General features: G+C 35.3%; 1 protein-coding gene across 1 annotated transcript in view; it reads right to left on the bottom strand.

Annotated features, from left to right (window-relative positions):
- LOC133180409 (uncharacterized) overlaps positions 1-14,628 on the bottom strand; it is a 29,978-nt gene extending 15,350 nt beyond the window's left edge. The window contains exons 1-2 of the mRNA XM_061314940.1: positions 14,350-14,628; positions 12,181-13,060 (exon numbers count right to left, since the gene is read on the bottom strand). Coding sequence (XP_061170924.1) covers positions 12,181-13,060; positions 14,350-14,628 — 1,159 coding nt within the window. The remainder of the gene's footprint in view (positions 1-12,180; positions 13,061-14,349) is intronic.
- Between the last annotated feature and the right edge of the window lie 13,294 nt (positions 14,629-27,922).

The raw sequence follows: 27,922 nt of genomic DNA on the forward strand, positions 1-27,922 counted from the left end.
CCAAAGAAAGATCTTGTCTCAAGGGGAAAACATCTGAATATAGAACACCTAGTACTCTCCAAAAGTTATACAAAGGTTAACTTTTTATTTAATCAGGCAAGGTAATTTTTTAAACTGGAGAAAGGCCTTGTCTAAATGAATACACAGGCGAAGCATGAAAGCCATATCGCCAACAGTCCAAAAGTTAGATTAGGTCAAACTCCAAGGTAAAGGTCAATAATGTTTTAACTGAAAGGAAGGTCTTGTCACAAGAAGTACACTTACAAAATTCATAGCTCTATCCAATCAAAAGTTATGGGCAAGGTTAAAGTTTTTGCAAAAAGACAGACGGACAGACAAGTCAAAAACATACCCCCGGATCTTCAATTACGGGGGCATAGAAATAATTAATTTAAAGGGAAACATGCTCTTAAACATAGAATGAAAATGGCATGGGAAACAAGATGTGTTTGTGATACACTGAATCTGTTTGGGAACTTTTGAGTAGGATGAAAACTTCTGAAATGGAAGACAAATTCCACGGTCAAGGTCAAGAGATTAAAGACGTTGTTAACCTAACAAGAGGCCCAAGGGCCTTGTATCGCTCTTCTGATAAACTGTACAACCTATCACTTCTATTTGAAGCCTCTAAGTATCCTGTATATTTAGATAAACCCTTGAAATTCCAATTCACACTCTCCAAGATGATTCTAAGCCAATTAGTACCTCAGATTTGGTCATTGTGACCTACTTATCACTCGTCATTTTCTGGGGACCCATCAACTAAATTTGATGATTCTAAGCCAATTAATACCTAAAATATTTTTTTAAATTATAACCATAAAATTTTATAAGTAGGTCAACATGACCTACTTTTCAGTTGTTGTACTCCAAGGCCCCAAGATACATCAACTGACAATTTCCAAAAGTAGATCACAGTGACCTACTTTTCAGTCAACCTACTCCGAGGATCTAAGATGCAAGATGCATCAACTGAAAAATTTTGATGATTCTAAGCCAAATAGTACCCGAAAATAATAAATACAGCAAATAAAATTTCCGAAGTAGGTCACCCAGACATACTTTTCAGTTGTCGTACTCCAAGGACGCAAGATGCATCAACTGACAAAGTTTGATGATTCAAAGCCAATAAGTACCCAAAATATTTAATTTAAGCCATAAATTTTCAAAAGCAGGTCACGGTGACCTATTTTTTCAGTTGTTGTACTCCGAGGTTCCAAGAAACATCAACTGACAAAGTTTGAGAATTCTAAGCCAATTAGTACCCGAAATATTTAATTAAAGCCATAAATTGTCAAGAGTAGGTCAAGGTGACCTACATTTTGGTCGACCTACTCCGAAGACCCAAGATGCATCAACTGACAAAGTTTGATGAATCTAAGCCAATTAGTACCTGAAATATTTAATTATAGCCATATAAATTTAAAAGTAGGTCACAGTGACCTACTTTTCTTTCGACCTACTCCGAACACCTAAGATGCATCAACTTGCAAAGTTTTATGATCATAGGCCTTAAAATGTCTAAATTATGCCTCTAAAACGCTTTCAAATCTAATTCCTGTAAAGTTCAAAACGTACTCAGCTTCGTTAAGGAAGGCCCGAGTTCACATTAGTGATGCACCGTATGAGAAGTTTTATTGTGACGTCATTAAAAATTGAACAAGCGACAAAAATATATTTAACCACATACAGATGCGTAAATAACAACTTGCATTCATTTATCTTATCAATTATTTATAAAAGTTTGCAAAATCACAACATCTGATAGCAATACTGCCGAGTTATTAGAAGCAAATCTTGTGTCATATATGAGTCACTAGCCTTGACTTGACGCAGTACAAGTGATCCAGAGGAGTGGATCCATTGGTCTAATAATTACAAAAATGCTTAAATAAATATAAAACATTCGCCAATATTTAAATCTTATTAATAAAAAAAGGAAATAATTTATCTAAAACAATAATGTAGACTATTAATTTATGTAGGTGCTATGGAGCTGCACATAGACAAAGAACGTAAAGAATATCGCTAACACGATACGTGTATGCCTGATTAACCTCAAAAGTGCAAGGGCATAGACTAGACTGTTTGAGCTGAAATATGGAATGTCAATTGCTTATATTATGTATATTTTGAAAAGTGCTGGGAGCTGATTCTGGTCGGCATAACATTATTTTTATTCATGACAGAATTTAAGCGAAGTGAAGATTTTGAGCTATTATACATATTTTAAGCATAACAAGAGCACCGCTACGCGGAGCATCCCCTCGCGCCAGGAACTTCGTCAGTAATGGCAATGTCTCAATACGAGAGAAAATTCTCAAGAGGGACGTTAAACAAGATACAATCATCTAGGCCTAGTAATCAAGGGTACCCAGTATTACTATATAAAGTTTAAAATAAGGTAAAGATATTAAAATGTATTGCAACACTAATTGAATTTTAACAAAAGTCAAGGTGGATATCATGGGGCGGGGGAGGGGGGTTATAACAAGCATACGTGATTGGGCAGTTTCCCTTATTCCTAGCAGAAACATATCACGTATGCTCTAAATTTCATTAATTTACCTATCTGAGTAAACCCCACAGTAGCATGCATTATGCGTCAAATCTGAAAATACGCACGGAAGTAATATTTTTTGTAGCGAAAAATGACAATATACCGGTGTTGAGATGTCAATGAAACTTGTGAAACTTTATATTTATAGCTTTCAAGAATTACGTTCGCCTCAAGATTTAATTCCACAGGCCCCTATTGTAAACACACGTGTGGTGATTTTGGTATTGAAACCGCGACGTTCATCAAATTATTTCAATTACTTAGTGACAGATATGACACTTTTAATTCTTTAATTCATACAAACATTCTCAAGATACGCACAAAAAAACGACAATACGCAAATACAAAGTAGAACTCATAGAAGCGGCTATCGAGACGACCCGAATTTTAACCTGTTACATTTACCGGAAGTGAGTATTGTCAACTCGTACATAAAATTGCAGGGTTTGAAGGTAGTAAACAGGCGATATTTTAAGAACTATTTCACCGATTAACTTGAAAATGAATAGGGTTCGTCCTTTAACAATGCCACATAAGTATGTAAAGACTGAGAAATAATAGTGCAAAGGTTCTCTTTAAATCTTGCCCACAAGCTGTAACGGACACAGTAACACACACACATACGCACAGTAGCGATGCTATATCCCCTCCGCAACTAGTTGCGCGAGGGGATAATCACGAGTCTTTCCGAAACAGCTCAAAGTAGCGCCCAGCACTTTTCGGGAAGGCGATGTAAATCTTTTTTAATATGTATAAATATTTTTCTCCAAAAACATGCGTATGCCCTTGCACTAGCCTCATTTTCTACATTCGGCTGAACAATTCTATTTTTATACCAGACACGTGACACACCGCTGATACATGCGATGTAACTGGTACTGAGTAAGCCACAAACCTATCCATTATGGATATCTATATTACCTTTCCTAAATGTTTACAGTTACTTTGTTACAAAGATTTTAAAAAATAATACCTATTAAGAATGTACCAAGATCTCATTTTCCATTTCCTTCCTTAACATAGCTGAGTAGATCACTGTGACCTACTTTTTAATAAATATGTTTTATGGCCCCAAGATGCATCACCTTACAAGATTTAATGATTCTAAACCTCTCGGTATTCGAATTAATGACTTTATTTGTTTTGAAAAAGATTAGCCATAAAATTCAAAAAGTAGATCAAGGTAACTTACTATTTAGTTGACGTCCTTCAAGGACCCAAGATACATCAAATGACAAAGTTTGATGATCACAGGCCTTAAATTGTTCAAAATATGCCTCTAAATCATTTTGAAAAAGAATGGCCGCAAAATTTAAAAAGTAGGTCACCGTGACCTACTTTTGAGTCATCATGATATGAGGTTCTAAGATGCATCAACTGACAAGATTTGATGATCCTAGTCCTTATAGTACCGGTAAGCAAAATATCAACATTTTAATAAAATGTAATTTATGGTCAACTTTGAAGTGACCTAGAGACCACGCCCTTTGCCCCAGGGTGATGCCTTGAAGAATCTTTAATCTTCAACTTATCCTCATTCTTTTAAGTTTGGTGATAATCTGCCCAGTGGTTTTTTTTAGCAACCAGTACTTTTGTTTTTTTCTATTTTCCTAATTATCTCCCCTTGTTTAAGGGTCACAACCCTAGATTTAGTATAAAAGGGAGCCCTTTGGTCAAGAATACCCTGTGACAAATTTGACAAGGGGTTCTCGAGTTATGGCCCATATTCTAAAAAGTTTACGCACACCGCACAAATTGCCATAGCATTAGCTCTTTGAGCCTTTGGCTCAGAAGAGCTAAAAAATGACTTGTCTCGATGAATATACCTGTGAAATATATAAAAGCCAAAGTACTAGCTGTCCAATAGTTAAGGTAGAGGGTTAATGCTTTTAAACAAGAGGCCCAAGGGCCTTAACGGTCACCTGAGTATAATACAACAATTTAGAAGTTAAATACACTGATAGATGAAGCATTGTTGCCCTAGCCCCCCTCCCCCTCCTCAATAACTCCAAAAACTGAGGCCATATATTTAAAAATTTTGGAAGAGGCATCCTTGTCTATCATAATAATGCACTTAGTTTGTTTAAATAATCTCCAGTAGCAGAGAAGAAGATTTTCAAAGAATCAATGCATTTTCACTATATAATCAATAGAGCCCCGCCCTAACACCAGAACCCCTGACCATGGGGCCATGAAATTCACAATTTTTGAAAAGGCATCCTTATGCGTTTAAGTAGTCTCCAGTAGCAGAGAAGAAGATTTTCAAAGAATCAATGCATTTTCACTATATAATCAATACAGCCCCACCCTAACACCAGAACCCCTGACCCAGGGGCCATGGCTTTCACAATTCTGCAAGAGGCCCACCTCCTCATCATAACTATGTACTTAGTTACTTTACTAAATACCCAGGAGCAAAGAAGAGGATTTTCAAAGAATTAATGCTTTTTCACTATATAATTTATAGAGCCCCGCCCTAACACCAGAACCCCTGACCCTGGGGCCATGAATTTCATAATTTTGGAAGAGGCACTCTTGCTCATCATAACTATGTACTTAGTAACTTTATTTAATACCCAGGAGCAGAGAAGAAGATTTTCAAAGAATTAATGCACTTTCACTATATGATCTATATAGCCCCACCCTGGGGCCAGAACCCCCTGACCCTGGGGCCATGAATTTCACAATTTTGGAAGAGGCACTCTTGCTCATCATAACTATGTACTTAGTAACTTTATTTAATACCCAGGAGCACAGAAGAAGATTTTCAAAGAATTAATGCACTTTCACTATATGATCTATATAGCCCCACCCTGGGGCCAGAACCCCCTGACCCTGGGGACTTGAATTTCACAATTTTGGAAGAGGCACTCTTGCTCATCATAACTATGTACTTAGTTCCTTTATTTAATACCCAGGAGCAGAGAAAAAGATTTTAAAGAAATGATGCATTTTCACTATATAATCAATAGAGCCCCGCCTTAACACCAGAACCCCTGACCCTGGGGCCATGAATTTCACAATTTTGGTAGAGGCACTCTTGCTCATCATAACTATGTACTTAGTAACTTTATTTAATACCCAGGAGCAGAGAAGATTTTCAAAGAATTAATGCACTTTCACTATATGATCTATATAGCCCCACCCTGGGGCCAGAACCCCTGACCCTGGGGCCATGAAATTCACAATTTTGGTAGAGGCACTCTTGTTCATCATAACTATGTACTTAATTCCTTTATTTAATACCCAGGAGCAGAGAAGAAGATTTTCAAAGAATTAATGCATTTTCACTATATAGTCAATAGAGCCCCGCCCTAACACCAGAACCCCTGACCCTGGGGCCATGAATTTCACAATTTTGGAAGAGGCACTCTTGCTCATCATAACTATGTACTTAGTAACTTTATTTAATACCCAGGAGCAGAGAAGAAGATTTTCAAAGAAATAATGCATTTTCACTATATGATCTATATAGCCCCACCCTGGGGCAAGAACCCCTGACCCTGGGGCCATGAATTTCACAATTTTGGTAGAGGGTTCAAAGCTTATTACAATCATGCCAACAGTTTGACTGCTTGATGTCCAGGAGTAAAGAAGAAGATTTTTAAAGATTGCATTAATTTTGGTGGTTTTAGCTCCACCCCTCAGGCCCCGGGGAGGCAGGGACCATGAAATTCACAATTTTTGTTCCCCTTCATCCATAGATGCTATATACCACGTTTGGTTGAAATTGGTTGAGCGGTTCTGGAGAAGAAGTTAAAAATGTTCAAAAGTTAACGGACGACGCACGCCGACGGACAAAAACGGATAGCAATAGGTCACCTGAGTCACTCAGGCTAAAAAGTCAAACTTAAGGTCAAGGTCAAAATATTTTTAAACTTGTAGAAAGGCCTTGACACAATGAATAAATAGGCGAAGTATGAAAGCCAAGGACCAGCCAATCAAAAATAATGACCATGGTTAATTTTTTTTTAAATGTGGGTTAACTTAATGTTAACTTCAAGGTTAAATTAACAGTGCCCAGGAAAAGGCCTTGTATAAGAGATATAAATTTGAGATATTAAAGTCCTTGCAGCAACTGTTGCAAAAGTTTTGCTCAGTCGGTAAATGGCTCGCTCCGTGACCGGAAGGTCGTGTGTTTGAATCACGGCAGGGACTGACCTAAGTCGACAAAAATGATAGCAAATGTTCCTTCTCCAAGCGCTCGACACTTGTAAAGTTGCGGATCCTTTGGATAAGATATTAAAAACCGAGTTCCCCGTGTCACGGTAGGCTTTGGCACGATAAAGAACCCTCGCTACTAAATGGCCCTGAGTGCCGAGTAAATGTCTAAATCTGAAGCCCTTCACTGGTATATGGTGACGTTTCTATATGAGTAAAAATTCTCGGATGGGACGTAAAATAACGAACCATCTATCAATCAAAAGTTATGGCCAAGGTTATTTTTTATCAAAATTAGGAGAAACTTCAAGGTCAACATAAAAAGGTAAAAATTGTTTTTATCCTAACAAAATTCCTGTAACATGGAATACACCTGTGAAATATAAATGCGCTAGTACTAGCTGTTCAAAAGTTATGTCCTGGCAAGATTAAAGTATTTTAAAAGTGAGTCAAACTCGAAAGGTCGCCCGCGTGGTGCAGTGTTTGAGCGTCTGCTCTAGAGTAAGGAGCTGATCCTTATCGCATGTTCGAATCCCACTGCGAGACGTGGATACCGTTCCTTTGCGCAAGACTGTATAAACCCAGGTCCCGTGCCATATAAGTGCTGGCATGATAAAGATCCCTCACTGCTTAAAGGCCCTAAATGCCAAACATAGGTCAATATTTGCAGCTCTCCACCGGCATGTGGTGGCATGTCCATATGAGTGAAAAATTCGAGAGAGAGAGAGAGACGTTAAACAACAAACAAATCAAACTCAAAAGATCAACAATATTGATATCCCTGAAGAGAATACATGTGAAGTATGAAAGACCTAGCACCGACTGTTTGAAAGTTATGGCTAATGTTAAAGATTGATAATTTTTGTAAAAGTGGGTCACACTCCAAGGTTAAGAGGTCAAATAAGTTGGTACCCAAAGAAAGACCTTGTAATAAGGAATACATATTTCAAATATGAAAGCCATAAACCCAGCCAATCAAACGTTAAGGGCAAAGTTATAGATTTTGCGGACAAACAGACTGACGGACAAAATGGGCAAAGACTATCCCCGGAGTCTTGCATTACCGGTGGGGGACATAAAAACAACTCTTAAATATATATAAATTTTTATTAATGTACAATATTAATAAATGTATTAAATGCTCACAGGAGAGGGGAAAAAATCATCTGATTTTTAACTCGAACCCTCATACACAGAATTAAAGATGAAAGGGCGATAAGGACTGGCTTACTGCACTGCTAAGAAGAAAATCTATTGAGTGTTGCCAAATCTAACTACATTAAAGGAGGATTTTTATTCTGCGGTTTGACAAAATGTGAAATGCATGTATCTCAGGGAAATTTCTGTCAAAAGTATTTAAATGTTCTTGTAGACCCTGTTCTTTATGAGCATGACTTTAGTTGAATCTGCATCATGAGAGAATACTTAATAATTTTGGTAAATCACATTCTTGCTTTCCTGAACAAAGAAACTGGGGGGATAAGCCAAGCCATATGCCTACATACCGATCGATAAAAATTCAGTAAATTCATTTTAAAAAAATTTCACTTTTTGTTCAATTAATGTAATGCTTATTACCATTTGCATACAAATTTGACAAAACCTGAATACTGTAACAGCGAAAATGATTCTGATTAACACAAAAAATGGCATCACGCTCAATTTTCACAAAAACTGACATAAATTGAATTGATTGATTGTATGTTGTTGAACGTCCCATTCGAGAATTTTTCACTCATATAGAGACGTCACCATATACCGGTGAAGGGCTTCAAATTTTGACCTTTACTCGGCACTCAGGGCCATTGAGCAGTGAGGGATCTTTATCGTGCCAACGCCTGCCGTGACACGGGGCCTCGGTTTTTAAGGTCTCATCCGAAGAACCCACAACTTTGACTTCAAAGTGCCGAGCGCATGGCGAAGGAACAGTTGCTACCCATTTTTTATCGACTTAGGTCAGTCGCGGCCGAGATTCGAACTCACGACCTCCCGATCACGGAGCGAGCGCTCTACCGACTGAGCTACCGTGAACGGTAACATAAATTGGATGATATAACTACATTTTTTAAATAGAGTGGGTCATCGTACCATTTTTTTAGAACGATTAATGAAAGGCAATGGAAAGATGTTGCTTTCTACACTTGCAAAAATTTGGTACGAAGACCCACTCTACATAAAAAATTAAGTTAACTTACTTAAATTTTCACCGTGGTCTTAAAAAATTCTAAGTCCAAATACGCTTGCTAAATATAGAGAACTGTATGCTATTTAAATGTGTATGTATGTGTGACTCCGTGGTATAGTGATTAGCGAGGAGCTCTTTAAAGGGACGTTTATTGAGGAAAGTGTTCGAGTCATAATTTTTTATTTTTTGGGGAGGGGGTTAATTTTGTTTAACTTTATACAAAATGTCTATAGGAATAACATATTTTCACTGGAAATAATATATATATATATATATATATATATATATATATATATATATATATATATATATATATATATATATATATGTAGTAATGAACTCATTTACAGTAAATTATTTAAAATGCCGGATAAAAATTATAATAGATATTTGAATACTTTTATTCCCGTTTTTATTTATTTTTACCACAAGCGCTCCTAGATCACCACTATCATTATATACAATGTTAACATTTGTATAATATCTCCACAATAAGTGTTAACACTCAATATCTATACTACTATATTAAAATAATAGACTCGAATTTTTGGCCTTTAATACCGATAAATCGGAAGAGTACTGTCTATTGTTTTATATCTTTTAAACATCATTGGTACTTGAAGATTACCAATTTGTTTTTATTTTTTCTCAATTAAGCTTCGCTAATTAATAATCAACGAAAATTCCTCAAAAAATTCCGGAAATCATCTGGATTTTTTGGATTTTACAATCTTGCGCGTGCGCATTACATTCACGCTAAATCACGGTGTTCAAATCAGAGAAGACAAAAGTACTAAGTAGATATATATTTGTTATTTTACAATTTCTCCAATAAGAAATCATAAATATATATGAACAGAATTTATAGCAAATTTCCAATGAAAATATACACGTATTTGTATTATCGTTTCTGAGTTTATCCATGCAAATGTGATATTGTGGCCACGTGGGTATTCATTCGCCATCTCGGAGACGCATTTATTATATGTTATTTACGTCTCTGGCCATCTCAACGGAGGCAAAAACCTCATGATTGTAGGAGCAATATTAATGTAACTACCCGATTTTATTTTATCCTTCCTTTCTTTTTTGCTTTTTTGAGGGGAAGGGGGGGGGGTGTTACAGCTCCAGCTAGAATCACATTTTAGTGAAGTAGGCATTCTTTTTCCGCCAAAAATTACAATAACATTATTTTCATTTCTTAACTTTGAAATAAATCGAAATAATCAAATAACGTCAATATAACCGATATTTTCAATTTGAAATGTGTCTAAATGATTGCAACTTGAATTTGTTCGCCACGTTTACTATTACCCTCACTACTGAGATTTATAACGCAGTAAATATGAAACAAAAACTAAGGGCAAAGAAATATTTGATTCCATGCAAAAAAATTCACATTATATTTCTTACGAGAGTGTAGTGAAATTAATGGCATTATTGTAGGCTTATAGCTTTGTTATGTAAATACATGACCTCTGACCCTGACGTTATATAGAAGGGACAGCCTGTTCTTCTAAATATGTAAAGGTTGTCGTGGTAACTACGCTTAATAGGTAGTCTGAAGTCAGTCCTTGCGGCCCGTACAGTTCATTCTATCAATGCTGCTAAAATATCGATCATTTGCATAGGCGTAGGAAGCAAATTGAAAGTGGGGTGGCTAAATGAAAGTGGAGGGGCTAAACCAACGAAAAAAGGTAAGCCCCAATTTTCAATACCTATACTATGTCTATCTTTGCCAAAAAAAAGTGGGGGGGGGGCTAAGCCCCCCTAGCCCCCCCCCCCCCCGGTTACGACGCCTATGATTTGTAAAATATAATCCATGCATAGTAAATCTCAAAACTATGAGGTGGGACAAAATTAAGATCATAAAGAATATTTATTCATTGATGAAATGAATTATATTTAATCGTAGCAAACAAACTAACGTTTAATTAAATCGCCAAAAGAAAAAATACACCAGCGTGAAAACAAGTTGTCTTCTTCAGCAGCCATGACACTCCTCATGTGATGTAATGACTTTTGATTGAAAACGTTTAATACTGCAGAAGATTAACTTTTGTTATCACTAAACAGATATATAAATGTTTATGAGATATGTATTTTATTTTTGCTACATTATTTACGTATGAAGTAAGAAAAATTCCCATATTCAGTTCAAGATCCGCTCCCAAATTCTCATTGGCTGTCCCAAAATAAAATCGGTCAAGGTCAGTAAACTTTAAAGTTTGGTAAACTCAGACTTTACTAAATATTTTGAAAAAAAAAATGTTTTGAATAATTACATCAAAAACATTAATTTTAAAATGTTTCTGATTACATTGTATGATTTCAATTAATAAATGGAAATGATATTGTATGATCCAAAAAGAGTTGTAAACCCCCCCCCCCCCCCATGAAAAGGCTTCATTATTGCAGCAAGAAGAACTTTCAAGTTCCTACTTTCCTACTTAGGATACCCTTGGTAAATGTCCGATATGCACATGGATGCATTCATAACAATGTCAACCCGTGCACGCACGGGTCAAAGTCTAGTGCAGATTAATTAATAGAAGTCCCTACCCATATTAGACACTTGTGACAGTGAATGAAAGTCAACTGTTTAGCTTGTTTAGAATATAAATATCATTTTGAGAACTACTGTAAACATTAAAATGCTTAAGTAAATTCGAACAATTAAATTGAGAGATTTTTTCCAATAAATGTTCTTGCATAGCCGAAAAATGGGCATGGGCACATGGTTCGTCTTATTCCCCCAGATTCTTATCAAAAGACATGTTTACTATTACCTCCTTATCTAGTCATTTCTTGTCCCAGAGAGGCATGATTCGAGTAATTTTAAAATATGTGGTAATGATTGGAACTATCTTTTGCCTATCAGATTTCTTTCCATAGTTTAGAGTAAAATCATGATAATATGGTGAATTTGAAAGAACAATTAAATATACATATATTCTTGCCATTTTTTATGATTATTAAGCAGTAGGACACTTTGCAAAATTATGATGGGCAGTTGACAACATAGCAAAATTTGCTGTATATAAATTATGTTCTAAAAATAGTTACTCATTTACTTAAAAAATACCTTAATAACTTTCAGAAACTTTTTTATTCATGCAATTTGTTTTTATTATTATTATTTTTAGGACCAGAGTAAGCCTTCAACCAGGATTTTGAAATTGATGTTTCACTGGTTCAATTAATTGCATTTCCCATTCAGTATATAATCAAACTTTGTGATGCAAGAATAAAATTTCAAATCAGAATCACTCACCTCTTTCTTGTGGGACAAGGCGTAGATCACGTTTTCCCTCCTCGAGTTTGCTATAAACATTCATTAATTCATCAACTGTTCTCTCGCAGATGGGACGGATTTTTTGTATAGTTTTATCAAGTATCCCATTTCTTTCCTTTTTAATAATGTTGTAAATTTCTTCTGCCACTTTATTTCTCCAAGATGTGGAATTTATATCAATCGGTATAATTATTGTAACCAAAAAGGTAACCACAGTCATAATCAAGGTTTTCAGTTCATTAAACAGTACAACAATGATTGATACAACTACAACATTAACTTGCTCAAACATTTCTGATGATATTGAGATATTGAGTTTTTTGAAGTCTTGTTCAAGTTCTTCAAGTATTTTAGATTCGATGTGTACTAAAATACCTTTAGATATCTCAGATGCTAAACTCTTGACTGCTTCGTCAAGTGTTTCTTTCATCAACTCCTGTTTAAGGCGGTTCACTGTGGGCATAAAGCGACATGAATAGCTTGCACTACCCACTTTACCGACAGTTGTTCCTTGATCTTTTATGACTACATTGTGGCATAAATGTCTTAAATTTGTCTCTGAAAGTGACCTATCTGCAGCTAATGAAAGAATATTTGGAAGATCACCAACAGGTATGCTTTTTTTCATTGCATTTACTTTCTCACTAAACGTGGAAATTGAATGATGTGCACAAATCTTTGATATTTCTTCATATCCATCAAATACATGCTGAAGGAATATATTGCCTGATAGAATTTCGCTCTTGAAATGATCATAGACTTTAAGCTTAGCGTCAACAACATATACAGACTTGCTGTGTATGAGGATAGCTTTGGGTATGTCTTTCACTCTGAAGAAATCATACTTATTCGAGGAATTCTATGAAGGAAAAAAACCCAAGGTAAATATGTATCTAAACATGTTGAAACTTTTCGGAGTTCTGTTATTACTTTTTATCAATAATCTAGGTTTCTTGTAAAACCAAAAGTACTTCAAACTGTGTGTAGGTTTGACTGTTCATCATGATAACCTATTTCATTTGAGACACAGAGACATTTACTGTAATAATTCATATAAATCGCCATTATAATTTAATTCATCAAACTATGAAATATGGATATAACAAGCAGTAATCAAGCTCAAAGTCGCGCTCACTCCATGATCGGAAGATCGTGAGTTAGAATCTCGTCCGCGAATGACCTAAGTTGATAAAAAATAGGTAGCAACTGTTCCTTCGCCAAGCACTCCGTACTTTAAAGTGAAAGTTGCGGGTCATTCATATGAGACCTTAAACCCGAAGACCGTGTCACGGCAGGCGTTGGCACGATAAAGATCCCTCACTACTCAATGGCCCTGGGTGCCAAGTAAAGGTCTAAATTTGAAGCCCTTTACCGGTACATCGTGACATCTCTATATGAGTGAAAAATTCTTGAATGAGACGTAAAACAACATACAAGCAATCAGTCGATTAAGACGTTAAGCATACAATCAAATCGAAATTCAACTGAAATAATAGACAATTGGAGCAGAGCAAACATGGACTTCCGAAAACATCAGTTTCAGGTGCCATGGAGGAGTAAGAAACCCCTTTGGACTGGCAATACCCACCGTGTGCTCCTGGCATGATCGGAATATGTGGAGATCACGGACAGTATTCTGGTTCAAAAATCCATTAAACATTACAAAATAGGAGCAGAGTGATCACGGACATCTAAGAGATCAGAGGTGGGATCAGGTGCCATGGAGGAGTGAGCATCCCCTGCCGACCGGTAACACCCGCCGAGTGCTCCTTGTCATGATCGGGAAATAAAAATCCGTCCACAATGCAGTGTGTAAAATAATGATCTAACAATTAGTTTGAAAATTTCAGTTAGGATTTGACTTAATTAAAGATTGTATTTGCTGGCAAGGTTATTGTATCGATCATAAAACTTGCGAAATGATGACTTTCAACGAGACTGCTGATATTCTTGTTTCATCAACTTGTTTGTCAATAACTTACCTCGTTTTAGAAATTGTTCGTACGTAGAGCATATTTGGCGTATCGAATCAACTTAGAGAGATATAAACCTTGTATTCAGGTGTTAAGGGTAAACGGTAAAATCTTTGGAAAATTCAACGTGTAAATAATGACCTAAGAGTATTGAACAAAAACTGTTTTTACTTACCTTATCCAGAACTTCTAGGCCATAACTTCCCAATCTCACATCAACCTCAAAGACACACACAGTTCCATTCTTAAATCTCTCTTGGCTTTGATTCGCTGTGATCAGTTGAACTCTTCTACTAAGAGAGTCTATTTTCACTATTAAATCTTCAAGTCCTAAGGCAATTAGTATAGGCTGTGCAAAAGATTCATCTGTTTTGACTGGACAAATGTACCGAATTGATCTTGCTACCTTTTCAACATGTTCTGAATGAGTGTCTTGCGTAAAAGGAAAATCCATAATGAACGCAATTTTCTTTCCTGTCCAAAGATAAATTATTAATATTAAAATGTGGATTATGTGTACCATTCGGTTTAAATTTATATGCCTACATTTTAATGTCTATTAATTAGTGGTATACACTAGGATTTCAAAGCTTTTAATGCAAAAAAAAAATAATCTAAAAAAACCGTTGCTTTCGACTTATGTATATATCAAATGTTAAATTTACTGTTAATTGGTAAATAAGCAATGATGATGGAAAAAAGAAATCTCAAGTGTTGCATCTTCTTTTAGCTGGGTTCAGCAATGGCTTGAATGTGTTTAAAGCGGACATGTCTTGAACATTCAATTAAAGCTGAACACGCTTCGTAAAAAGAATGTGCCATATTCGATTGAACTCGAGCTGTATCTGAGGGCCCCTATATATAGAGGCTGAGCCGCTCACTTGGTCACTGTTCAGTGTAATCAATCGTCACCGGTGTAGACGGACGTATGCTGTACAGCACTTGGTAGCGAAACAATAACTGTGTGCTTCTTCTAATGCAGGAGAGTAAGATACCAAAGACACTTACAACACTTGCACAGGTCAGTGCAGTATACAAACAAACACAAATATACGTAACTGCAATAAAATGTAAACAAAGGGAATGCAAGATAACCAGCACGAACACGGGTCGCCATTACACGCCGAAACCCGTGACAATAAAGTCAGTGTAACGAATGGGAAGAGTATATCCTGGTGCAGATATCTTAGATAGAAATATCGAAAATGGCGTATGCCTATTTACGAGTCATGTTCAGCTTTAAATACACATTTCTTTTGTGCTTTTACTAGAAAGATTTTATTTACGAGTTATCTATTTTTTGGTACAATTATCTATTAACATTATGGAACCTACTATTGTTTGCAATTTTTGGTGGGCATATCTCCACTGATCCTGGTCTGCTCAAAATGTAAGTTTAATTATATAAATCATGTATTTATCACATAGATAATTCCCTATTTGATATATTACTTAAATACGAGTTTAATGAACACAGTTTTTATACTTTGTGATTTTGTCTATGGTGGCCATATTGGAACTTTATTTTTGTCGTCTCTCGAGAGAGATGACATATTATAAGCTGCCATTATTAGCTGGTGGTCTAGCGATCTAAAAGCTAGTGATCTGACAATGAAGAACTGAAGACGACGCGATTTCTATATATATATATAGAATTGTTCTTTGATATACAAAACTGCTTTGATAAGTGAGCGATCTATGAAGCAAAGTGAAAGTACATTATTATACGGACAAATAAAGCGATATGCGCGTGTATGTTTCTGCTAATATTATTGACAGTTTATATTTGAATAAGTAATAGAAAAAATAATTGTAAATGCATATCTGTCTCACAAGCACATGTTTCCTTAATAGAAAGGTGCCGTTTAAATACAAAAAAAAGAGTCTGTAAGCCGCCTCCAGGGAAAAAGTACTGGTCTAAAAACGATGGTTCACGCTTAAATACTATTTAAATATTTATTTAATAGTATTTAATAGTATTTAAATACTATTTGTGTATCTTTTTACTATTTTTTTCTATTTACTTATTTATTTATTTATTAAGAAAGCCAAAAAAACTGTACTGTACTTTTGTATATAGTGCTCTTCTCCCTCGATAAGCAGGTAACTTTCCAGCTTGTGTAAAGTTATACAACTTAAAAGCACATGTAGCTGTTGTACATCCCTGGTGCTTGTATAAAGTAAGCGTTTTTTCAGGGATGTCAGCACTGTCGTGTTTTTCCCCCTTTATTATTATTTTCTTAACAACTGCAAGTCAATTCCAGCAAGTTATTAAAAATGTTGCCTATGAAGTAAACAAACTAGTACTTCATCTTAATTGTATTTTGAACTTGGACTTTAAGAAATAATTAGAACACCTGCTTAAAATTTTAAATATTTCTCCTGAAAAAATCTTATTGAAATAGAAAATCTGCAATGCAAAATGTAATTGCTGGACTTTTCACGTTGCAGCGGACCTTTTCATGCTAGTAGTGTGTACATAAATAAACTTAAAACGTTTTTGTGACGTCACCTTTTGTTAAACCTGTGCAAGTAAATATCTTATTGTCCTGCACTCCGTCCAATAAGTTACCTTAGATGTCCAATACGATTCAACTTATTGGATAGCTGCAGGTAACATTGAAATGAAAACAAAGGGTGACGCAGAGAAATAAACAGCACTGAAAAAGCAAACATTTTAATATGATCAATGTAGAAAATTAGCAGCATAAATTATAAATATTTAACATGATAATCCTACTGAAATATGCATGAATATTCCGTAGGGTTAACTGAATGTCTCAAAGAAAATGTTGAGGAATTCATGGCAAACTCAAATTCCACTAATTCACTTTTAATTACTCTTTATTTCACATTGATACACTGAACATTCACAAAATTTGGGGGCACAAATGAAGAATCATTTTACATGTAATGGCATTGCATGGGTTTCTTTACACAATCTTTGGGTTATTTGCTTAGCTGAACATCCATTTTTCTTCCTTTTACTATACCGCTTACCAAATATCAACTGATTTTGTGATGTAAACCTGTATTTTGCTAGTTGTGACCATGGATTAGGCGTATTAGTCTCACAAGCACTTGTTTCGTAAACCATATTCTCTACTGCGAAGTTGATAGCTCGTTTAATACTCCAATCCCGCGTTGTTTGATCAAGTGTCTGTCGTTGCTTCACTCCTATATCTAACTCTATCACTACTTCTATAACAACTTCTATATCAAAAATTCTCCTAATTATCTAATTATCCCGTTTATATACTCTATTGACTCCTCTTACTCCACTTAACCCCCCCCCCCCATCCATTTACCTAGTCTAGACGTAATTAATCACTAACATCCTCCTCCCACTGATTATAATCGCCTAACTTTCTCCTCCTTACTTAATTACCGCTAGCTCCCCATGACCTGTCCACAGTCCGGGTCAAACCTCCAATAAATCTATCTAAGTGACCAATGCAGTAGAATGCTACATTTAAACTAAAACTACAGACATGAATAAGGGAATCTAAAATAAAACAATAAAAGAAAAATAATATATCTACGCTACACATAATTAATTATAAAGATGTACTGTTGGATCAACAGTATAGCTAACAATGTTAACCAAGCAGAAGGCACAGGCATATCAAATTCACAGTTTATTCATGTTGAACATCATATATGGAACAAGTGGTTCCTAAACATTGCTGCGTGTTAAGATGATAATTATGATGTTTGTTTGATGGTACAAAGCTGTAACAAATAAGAAAAATCTTGATATACACACAATGAACACGTAAACAGAGTACACTTGAACTAATGTCCGATATACGTTACCATATTTAAACGAAAAATTAGTTCAACATAATTCAGTTGCACAATAAAGGATTTAGAATAAGTTAAAATCTGAACAATTACTAATTTACCAACAGAAATTAATCACAATTTTGGCTTTTTAATAACGAATTCTGACAAGAAGTTAACAGCCTGTGCTCAGTTGTCCTGCCAGAGGGCGTCCACGTATATGGATTCCTTTTTTTTTTCTTCCTTTTGCAAACCCAAAGAAGTTTTTAAGCCTTTTATTTATTACCAAAACTTTTACTGGGACTAATCATCTAAATTATATCAGGCATTGAGCCAACATCATTACAATATCAGGGCTGCATTCCAAGATCGTAGTGGCTATCCTAGCATTCAGCTATATATAAGTGGTAGATATCTAGTCTATTTAATAGCTAGCCTAGCCGCTAAGTGTAAAATGTATGATAAAAATATAACTCTGGAATTAAAAGTTTCACCATATACGTAGAAAATAACCCCCTTTTTGTTAAAATCTTGTGTGAACTAAGGAGGCCATCCTGGATTTGGGACTTAGAATCAAATATTTATTCTAGCTCTCCCCATATCGTTCAAGACCGTAGCTTTACGTAGAGGTTACATAGCGACTACGCTCTTGAACGCAACCCAGGGTCCTATGTAAACTCGTTTCCCACGGCAACAAGCTGACACAAGACCCTTTGCGTTGTAAAGATGTAGAGCCGCCAACTGGTGATATTAAGGCAGATCTGACCATACCCTTTGTTGCTCAGTTTAAAATTAATGATTTACATTTATAGTACTTTTATCATTTAAGTTCAGTATATGTATACACTATCAGCATGAAAAGGCCCGCTACAAAGTGAAAAGTCCAGCAATAACATTTTCTTGCAATGCAGATTATCTACTCCGATAATTTTTTTTTCAGGAGGAATATTTAAAATTTTAAGCAGGTGTTCTAATTATTTCTGAAAGTCTAATAAGTTCAAAATACAATTAAGATGAAGTACTTGCTTGTTTTATTCAGAGGTAACATTTTAATAACTTACTGGAATTGATATGCTGGGGTTTTTTTAAGAAAAAAAATGACAATAAAACAAACGACAGTAGAGACATCCCTGAAAAACGCATAAACTTTAAACAAACACCAGGGATATACAACAGCTATACAAGTTACTTTACACAAGCTGGAAAGTTATCTGCTGTTGAAGGACACGAGTACTACATATAAAAGTAAAGTTTTCTGTCTCACTTAATAAATAAATAAATAAGAAAATAAACACAGTTAAAGATATACAAATAGTAATTAAGCGTGAACAAACGTTCCTTAGATCGATACTTTTTTGTCTTGGAGACGACACACAGACTTCTGTTTTGTATTTAAATAGCACTCCTCCATTAACGAAGTGCTCTATTTTACGAAACAGGTGGTTGTGAGACAAATATGCATTTACAATTATTTTTTTCTATTACTTATTCTAATATAAACTGTCAAGAATATTAGCATTTACAAGCACGTGCATATCGCTCTACTTGTCCGTAGATTAAGTAACTTAGACGTCGCTCGCTTATCAAAGCTCTTTCGTTTATCAAAGAACAATTCTATATAGAGAAATCGCTTCATCGTCAGTTCCACCATCTTATTAATAGAAATAGAAATAAATAGAACTTTTAGATCGCTAGGCCACCAGCCAATAATGGCAGCTTACATCAGGACCGTTTTCCGACATTCAATCTTAATATGTCATCTTGTCATCTCGATCGAGAGAGATGACAATAACGAGTTATTTTAATATTACTGAAAGTAAACAACCTTATTAAAGAGCAGATAAAGAAAAAAATCATGCAGAGTCATCTGAAAGTTACACTGATCAAGAATCAACAGCTGGGGCTAAGAAGCTAAAGGTTGAATGTAGGGTCGAGACTGAGAGCATGAAACGTAAATTATATGAAAAAAAAAATTAGAAAGTTCAAGAGATTTCGAAAAAAGAATTTACTTGGGTGTTATTGAAGGTTACAGAAGTTAATGAGGAGATGTATTGTGCTGTACGCATGCAGTTCAAAAAATATCTGACCCAGAAAGTGCTTTTGTAAAAGGGTGTTTGAATTTCTGAAAATTTAAGGTGCCCTCAAATCTCACAACGATAATAAGAAACACAAATTATGTATTGAAAGGTCGATTGCAGACAAAAAGCGCCCCCCTCTCCATGCAGCATTTTTATAGGGGTCTAAACTAAGTAATGATGTGAATAAAAAAAAGTGAGTGCTGTTCAACACAGCCTTTTACATTTCTAAGAAGGCGCAGCCCTTTTTCTTCTTACCCAGAGTTACTTAACTTGCAAGAAAAAAATGATGTGGATACAAGAACAATGTATAAAAATGATTAAGGTTGCAAGATGATAACATAAAGTTAAGCCAGTGCTATGAAAGAAAAAAGTAAAGAAGGATATTGGTGAGGCAAGATTTATTTGTATTTTATCAGATGGGTCTACACATAGGGACTTGAGACAATCTTGTGAGGCAAGATTTATTTGTTTTTATCAGATGGGTCTACACAGAGGGACTTGAGACAATTTTAGCGAAATCGGGTATATAGTATATAATAGGGGAGAAGGGACCTAACGACCCGCCATTAATTCCTCCGTGCCTCGCTTCAAACTCAAAAAACTTCGATTTTTATTAAAAAAAAAAAACATAAAAAATTTTGCCAGTCGAAAGGCAGAATGTTGTCCTTTATTGTCATAAATTGGTCATTAACCTTACTTCATTAAAACTTAGAAAAAAATATTCGAACTTCCGAGAATTAGGTTGCTGTCGTTAACCCTACACCACTTTTTCCTTGCATTTTTTGGTGCATTACCTTAATTTTTTTTTAACACTTGTCATCTGTTGCACTCTATCTTAGAGCAACGTTAAAAAATATAACTGCTTTTGGTCATCCTTACAATATTTGAGGGATCGTTGATCGTCCGTCTCGAGAGATCAGCTCCATTTTCAACCTTCGATTAGCCTCAGAGTTCAATCGGGTCAACCATATTGAATGCAATCCGAACTGAATGACTAAAGTTTAAACGGTGAAATACGATTGGATAATATTACTAGTTGTTTACGGAATCAAATATGGCTGACCCGATTGAACTCTGAGGCTAATCAAAGGTTAACTAGCCCGACTGTGAATGAACTTTGATATCATATGCATAAAAAACACTGACCAAAAGGGCACATGCTTTCTACAATGTACGAGACCAGATTAAAATTTCACTGGCCCCAGACCATTGGGCCATCAATTATTTCGAGCCCTGAAAAGATGAAGATAACGAATAGTGATCGACCTCAAAATAAACCTATAAACAATACAAATATGTGAAGAGGGTATATAACACAGACCCCTGGAAATTCCAGAGGTGGAATCAGGTGCCTAAGAGGAGCAAGCATCCCCTGTTAGCTGGTTACACCCGCCGTGAACCCTATGAAATTGTGCATTTTCCTAAAGGGCGCTAAATTTATTAATAAATGGATTTTTTCCCCGTAAAACCTTGTTTTTCCATTTTTTTTTAGCCCGCGTGGCGCAGTGGTTAGAGCGTCTCTTCTAGAGTCGCGGAGTAAGGAGTTGAACCTTACGTCGCGGGTTCGAATCCCACTGCGGGACGTGGAGACCGGTCCTTCGGATGAGACCGTATAAACCGAGGTCCCGTGTCGCAGTAGGTGCTGGCACGAAAAAGATCCCTCACTGCTCAATGGCCTTGAGTGCCGAGTATAGATCAAAATTTGTAGCCCTCCACCGGCAAGTAGTGGTGGCGTCTCCATATGAGTGAAAAATTCTCGAGAGGGACGTTAAACAATTAATCAATCTATTTTTTTTAAAATCTGTTTACTCTTTTTTGGCCCATGACCTTCGTTTTGCCTATATGAGGAGGTGTCAAGATCGTGACAAAATTACTGGAACGAAATCTTCTTCGAGTGAAGTACATAGGAAAATTATGAACTAGACGCAAAATTTACTCTTTCTTACAAGTGATCTTAAATTTATCCAAATGACCATGAATTTCTTTGTATTAATTATTAGATATACCTTAAATGTGTTTATTTATTACAATGATATGGCCAAAATTTAACAGGCGGAGAGCATGATGGAAAGACAGACGGAGAAGGTGATTACTGTCATATATATTCGTAACTCTACCAGAAATAGTTTTAAAACTTACGTTTAAGGTTCTCAGTAAGGTTAATTAATGACAAAAATTAAAAAAGACCCATTTCCAGACAGGACAAAGAACAATATGTCCCTATCTTCGATCTCGGATTTCAAAAACAAAGACATGCCAATTTAAAAGAGATCAAGCCACAAATTGATCACGCACTAAAAACTTCAAATACATTGTCTGCGATTAGGTTATGATATGCCGTTTAAAGAATATGTTGAATTGTTATGAAGACTTAGAGTTCAGTCGTAAATAACTTGGTAAAATTCTTTCTATAATGAACTTCGTCGCACTGTTATACTACAAAAGGTTTACTATTTTTAGTGCACAAATTTTAGTGCACAGACATATATAATCTCCATCTCGACTAATAAAGACTTACTGTTGTGTCGACAGTATAGAACAATGTTAACCAAGCAGAAGGCACAGGCAAATTCACAGTTTATTCATGTTGAACATCATATATGGAACAAGTGGTGCCTAAACATTGCTGCCTGTTGAGATGATAATTATGATATTTGTTTGATGGTACAAAGCTGTAACAAATAAGAAAAAAACTTGATGTACACACAATGAACACGTAAACAGAGTATAAATGTGAGCAATTACTAATTTACCAGCAAACAGAAATTAGTCACAAGTTTGGCTTTTTGATAACGAATTCCGAGAAGAAGTTAACAGCCTGTACTCAGTTGTCCTGCCAGAGGGCGTCCACGTATATGGATTCCTTTTTCTCTCTTCCTTTTCTAATCTTTTGCAAGCCCAAAGAAATTTTTACTGGGACTAATCATCTAAATATATCAGGCAGAAAGCCTTTAATGTCATCTCGTTGGTTTCAATAACGTCAAAGAATTAGAAGTAGAATGCAAGTTTTTTTAGCTATTAACCTGGGTAAATTTGTTTATTTTCAACAACGGATTCTGAGAAGAAGTAAACGGCCTGTACTCAGTTGTCCTCCCAGAGGGCGTCTTTATTTAAAAAAAAAACCACGTACATTGATTCCTTTTTTCCTCTTCCCTTTGTAACACCAAAGAAGTTTTAAAGCGCAAGAATTATAACCAAAACTTATACTTGGACTTATCATCCAAATTATCATAGGCATTGAGCCATCATCCTCACAATGCCAGGGCTGCGTTCAAAATCGTAGTGGCTATCTTAGCAGCTATATATAAGTGGTAGATATCTAATCTATTGAACGGACAGCTAGCCTAGCCGTTAAGTGTTGAATTTATGATATAAATGTATCCGTAAAATTTATTTTTGAACAAAAAGCGTTACAACATATATGTGACATTACATTACATTTAATTTGCTCAGTCGTAGAAAAAAAAAACCCTTTTTAGGTCACCCGAGTCACTCAGGTGACCTATTGCTATCTGTTTTTGTCTGTCGTCGTGCGTTGTGCTTAACATTTGAACATTTTCAACTTCTTCTCTGGAACCGCTTAACCAATCTTAACCAATTTTGGCATATAGCATCTATGGATGAAGGGGAAGAAAAATTATGAATTTCATGGTCCCTGCCCCCCTGGGGCCTGAGTGTGGGGCTAAAACCACCAAAATTAATACAATCTTTAAAAATCTTCTTCTTTACTCCTAGACATCAAGCAGTTAAACTGTTGGCATGATTGTGATAAGCATGGAGTCTTCTACCGAAATTTTGAAATTCATGACCTCAGGGCCAGGGTTTCTGGTGCTAGGGTGGGGCTATATAGATCATTTAGTGATGGTGCATTAATTCTTTGAAAATCTTCTTCTCTGCTACTGAGTATAAAACAAAGTAACTAAGTATATAGTTATGATGAGCAAGGATTCCTCTTTCAAAATTTTGAATTTCATGGCCCCTGAGTCAGGGTTTCTGGTTTAATGGAGGGATTCTACTGATTATAGAGTAAAAATGCATTAATTCTTTGAAAAATCTTCTCTGCTCCTGGGTATTATTTAAACAAACTAAGTACATGGTTATGATAAGCAAGAATGCTTCTTCCAAAATTTTGAAATTCATGGCCCCAGGGTCGGGGGTCTTTTGAAAGGAGGGGGCTCTATTGGTCATATGGTGAAACAGCATAATTCCTTTGAAAATCTTCTCCTCTGCTCCTGGGTATTATTTAAACAAACTAAGTACATGTACATGGTTATGATAAGCAAGGATGTCTCTTCCAAAATTGTGAATTTCATGCCCCCTGGGTCAGGGGTTCTGGTGTTACTATATAGGAAAAAAAAAACTTTTAACAAATTTTCTGAAGAACTCTTCGACTAGAAAAGATTACTCTTGTAAGGAAGCTTTCTGAGGTACTGTAAATTGTTCAAATCATGCCGCCCATGAAAAGGGTTGGGCAAGAAAAGGGAATTAAGTTTATATAGAAATATATTTATAATTTCAAGGACATTGAAGCATTCCCAGGTATTGTAGATTCAAGTTTGTCCAAATCGTGGGCCCCTGGGAGTAAGGTGGGCAACAATAGACAAACCAATTTTTACGTAGGATTGTAGTAGGGAAAAGCTTTGAAAACTATTCTTCTTAAGGACAGCAAAGCCATTATAAATCGTATTAATGTGGAATCATCCTCAGGTGGTATAGATTTAGTTTGAAAAAAAAAATTGAACCCAAAGGGTAGGGTGGGGCCAAATAGATTATCATACTTTTACATACATGTAGGTATTTATGAAGAGATTTTAAAAACCTTTTCAAAGCAGCAAAAACTTGTTAAGTCATATTTATATGAATCTTCCTTTGGCAGTTTAGATCAAATTTTCTTCATATCATGAATTTTTCATGTATTTTTACATGAATACATGTGTATTTGGAAGGGGGGATCTGATGATGAACAGCAGGGCCAAAGTGTCTCAGGAGAGCGTTGTTGCCCACGGGCCTCTTGTTTTGTAGTACATTGTCTTTGTCGAATTAATGTTTTTTTTTTTTTAATTCTATTCTTGATTTAAAAAAAATGACAGAAAATAACATTGTTTATTTAAATTAAAAATCAACAAAATCCTTTTTTAAGGTCAGACGACACGTACCTCAAATATATATTTGTATACCTTGCCATTACATGTATATAAAAAAAAATTATTCATAATTGTCATTTTCTTGTGATCTCTAAATTGCTTTTAACATGTTTTACAAAATTAGTACACCAAAAATTGTTACATTGGCAATTTAAAAGATTACCCATAAGGATTATTTAAGAAATATCACCTTCTGGTATCTTGCCCCAATGCCTGGTAAGGTAACTCAATTTTTTGTGAGGAAACTTCTTTATGTAGCAATACTTCAGTGACAATTCTTCAGAAAAAATTATATATTTTCGAGGAACTTGTCGTCTGACTTTAAAAGAAATGTTTCTTTAACACTGTTTCCTAAAGAAGTAAGGTGTATAAATGGAACGTTGCTTTGACAGCTTAATTACTCGTCTTTTGAAATACGATATAAAGATAAATGTATTGGAATAACAAAGAGTGTTAAGCCATGCAAGCACGTCTTCGATTTGAATCTTTTATCTAAAAATCAAAGAAGAAAGAAATTGAAGTAGTGGAAAGATAATGTTTGAAAGATAAATAAAGTATGTCCTCAATATGTCCTGAATAATTTGAAATATGAGAAGTTTGTGTTTAACGGTATCTTTAACATCAGTTGTTATATTGCCCAAACTCGTTCGGACGAAAATTTAATTGTTTTACAGATATTTAACATACAAAGACAGGTCTGAAAACCGAGTCCTCAATATTTGTCTAAGTTTACAAGTTATAAAAATAAAACAAAGTACATGAAAATGATAATTTTTTTTGCAAAAAAGTAACATTAAGGTCCGAGTATTATGCATACACTGACAAAACAGAGATACATGTACTTATGCTATTGTAATAAAATGACATAAAACGCATTCCATTTAAGTAGACTTGTATATTTGATAACTGTAAACCGACTAGTAGGGAAACTTTATCATCTTGCGCTCGCTTAGTGATCAGAAAGTTGTGGGTTATAACTTAAATCGTTTAAAAAAGGGCATCGACTATTCCTTTGCTAAGCGCGCGGCACTTTGAATTGAATGCTGCGAGTCTTAATTTCGGATGAGACAATAAAAATCGAGGCCCCGTGTGAGGAAGGCGTTCGCACGACGAAGATCTCTCATTCCTCAATTGCCCTCAGTGCTGAGTAAAGGTCTAATTTTGGAGCCCTTCATCATATCATTATGGTGACCTCTCTATATGAGTGAAAAATTCTAACGAGATGCAAAGCAGCTTACAATCATTCAATCATTTAAAGTAGACCAATACTCGCACTAATAGTAAAACCGGAACCACGCTTCCTTTTTCCGAGATGTGATTTTTGTGGTTCGACTTTTACTTAGCGTTTTAAATATCCGGTAATGATTTTGCTCCAAGTCGGTCGCGTCAACAAACGTACAAACTTTGATTACACAGTTTAAAGCGACAGTACGGCTGCAAAATGTGTGTTTTTTCATCCAAATTTACGCAATATGTCATTAAGAAATAAGGTATAAAGTTGATGTAAGCAGTTTGAGAAACAGAAATATTCTCTACTCAAACAAAATTAACATAATTAGAATCTGCCGGGAAATCAAGGGTCGTACGAACTGGAGCAATTTTAGATCTGTTTATTTGTACCACGTGAATTCTAAAACGGCACGTGCCTGCACTGTAGAGTTTACAGTTATAATGAATATTAGGTGAAAGCAATTTTCAAAAACACAAATTATCATAACTTTCTGATAAAATAATCTAAAATAATAATCGTAAAGATTTTAGTCTGCATTCAGGCAAATTTAACAGAATTAAAAGTACAAATGTTTACGTTTTGTGTATTGGGGTTCGAGAAAGGAAAAACCAACTAATCATACGTTATCGCGGCAAATGTCAAACAAAATATTTTTCTGCACAGTTAAAAAAAAAATAGCATTTCAAATGGCAACAATGTTTATAAGTCAAAGGTGTATTTTTTATGTTGAGTTTACACTATTTTTTTCTTTGAAAGCGACGAAAAAATGAGAAATGATAACAAGTATCAAAAAACCTGTCGAATAGAACCTTAGAGAGCCCTGCGTGAGTGTCGCCGAGTTCCCGTTTCTTCCTTTTCCAGCGATTTTATTAATCCCCAAACTAAATTTTAGTCAGGAAAGTTGCTTTTTCAACTTCTATTTTGAGTTTCTTTTTCTTTTTGGTCGACTTTGTCAATGTAGTAGGCCTACCGGGATTCCCTCTCTAACCATGCTGTTTTGTTTATGAAAACTACGCATGCATGCATAGCATGGAATGTGGAACCCCGAACACGTTGCGATGTATATATTTACGTCCCATAAATAACTATTAATTTTAATCAAATAATCCAAATTATTTAATTGTAAAAGTTGTAATTTTCTGAAAGTTTATACATTTATGAGTAGTGAAAAAATTCCAAATCTTGTGGGAAAATTTTATCTAGTCAGTTTTTTGATGAGATGCGCCGTACTGTCACTTTAAGGATAAATTAACTGAAAAAGGGAAGGTTGGAAATAACTTTTGGTTAACAGAGACACGATTAGGTAATAAAGATATAAAATATTCGACATTTCTGTGCATGATAATATGCCGATATTTACGGATAACATGGACACGAGTAAGCATGTATCAAAGTCAACAACTATTGTCGGCGGACAAGTTGAAGCTAATACTGATGGTTCGCAAGAAAAGGGATTGCTATGATTAGACATAGACAAATCAAATAAATTTTATCATTTAAACGTTACAAAAT

The sequence above is a fragment of the Saccostrea echinata genome, unplaced genomic scaffold (assembly GCF_033153115.1).
Source record: "Saccostrea echinata isolate AGI-Se365-2 ecotype Australia unplaced genomic scaffold, CSIRO_AGI_Sech_v1 ptg000006l, whole genome shotgun sequence".
Classification (NCBI taxonomy): domain Eukaryota; kingdom Metazoa; phylum Mollusca; class Bivalvia; order Ostreida; family Ostreidae; genus Saccostrea; species Saccostrea echinata.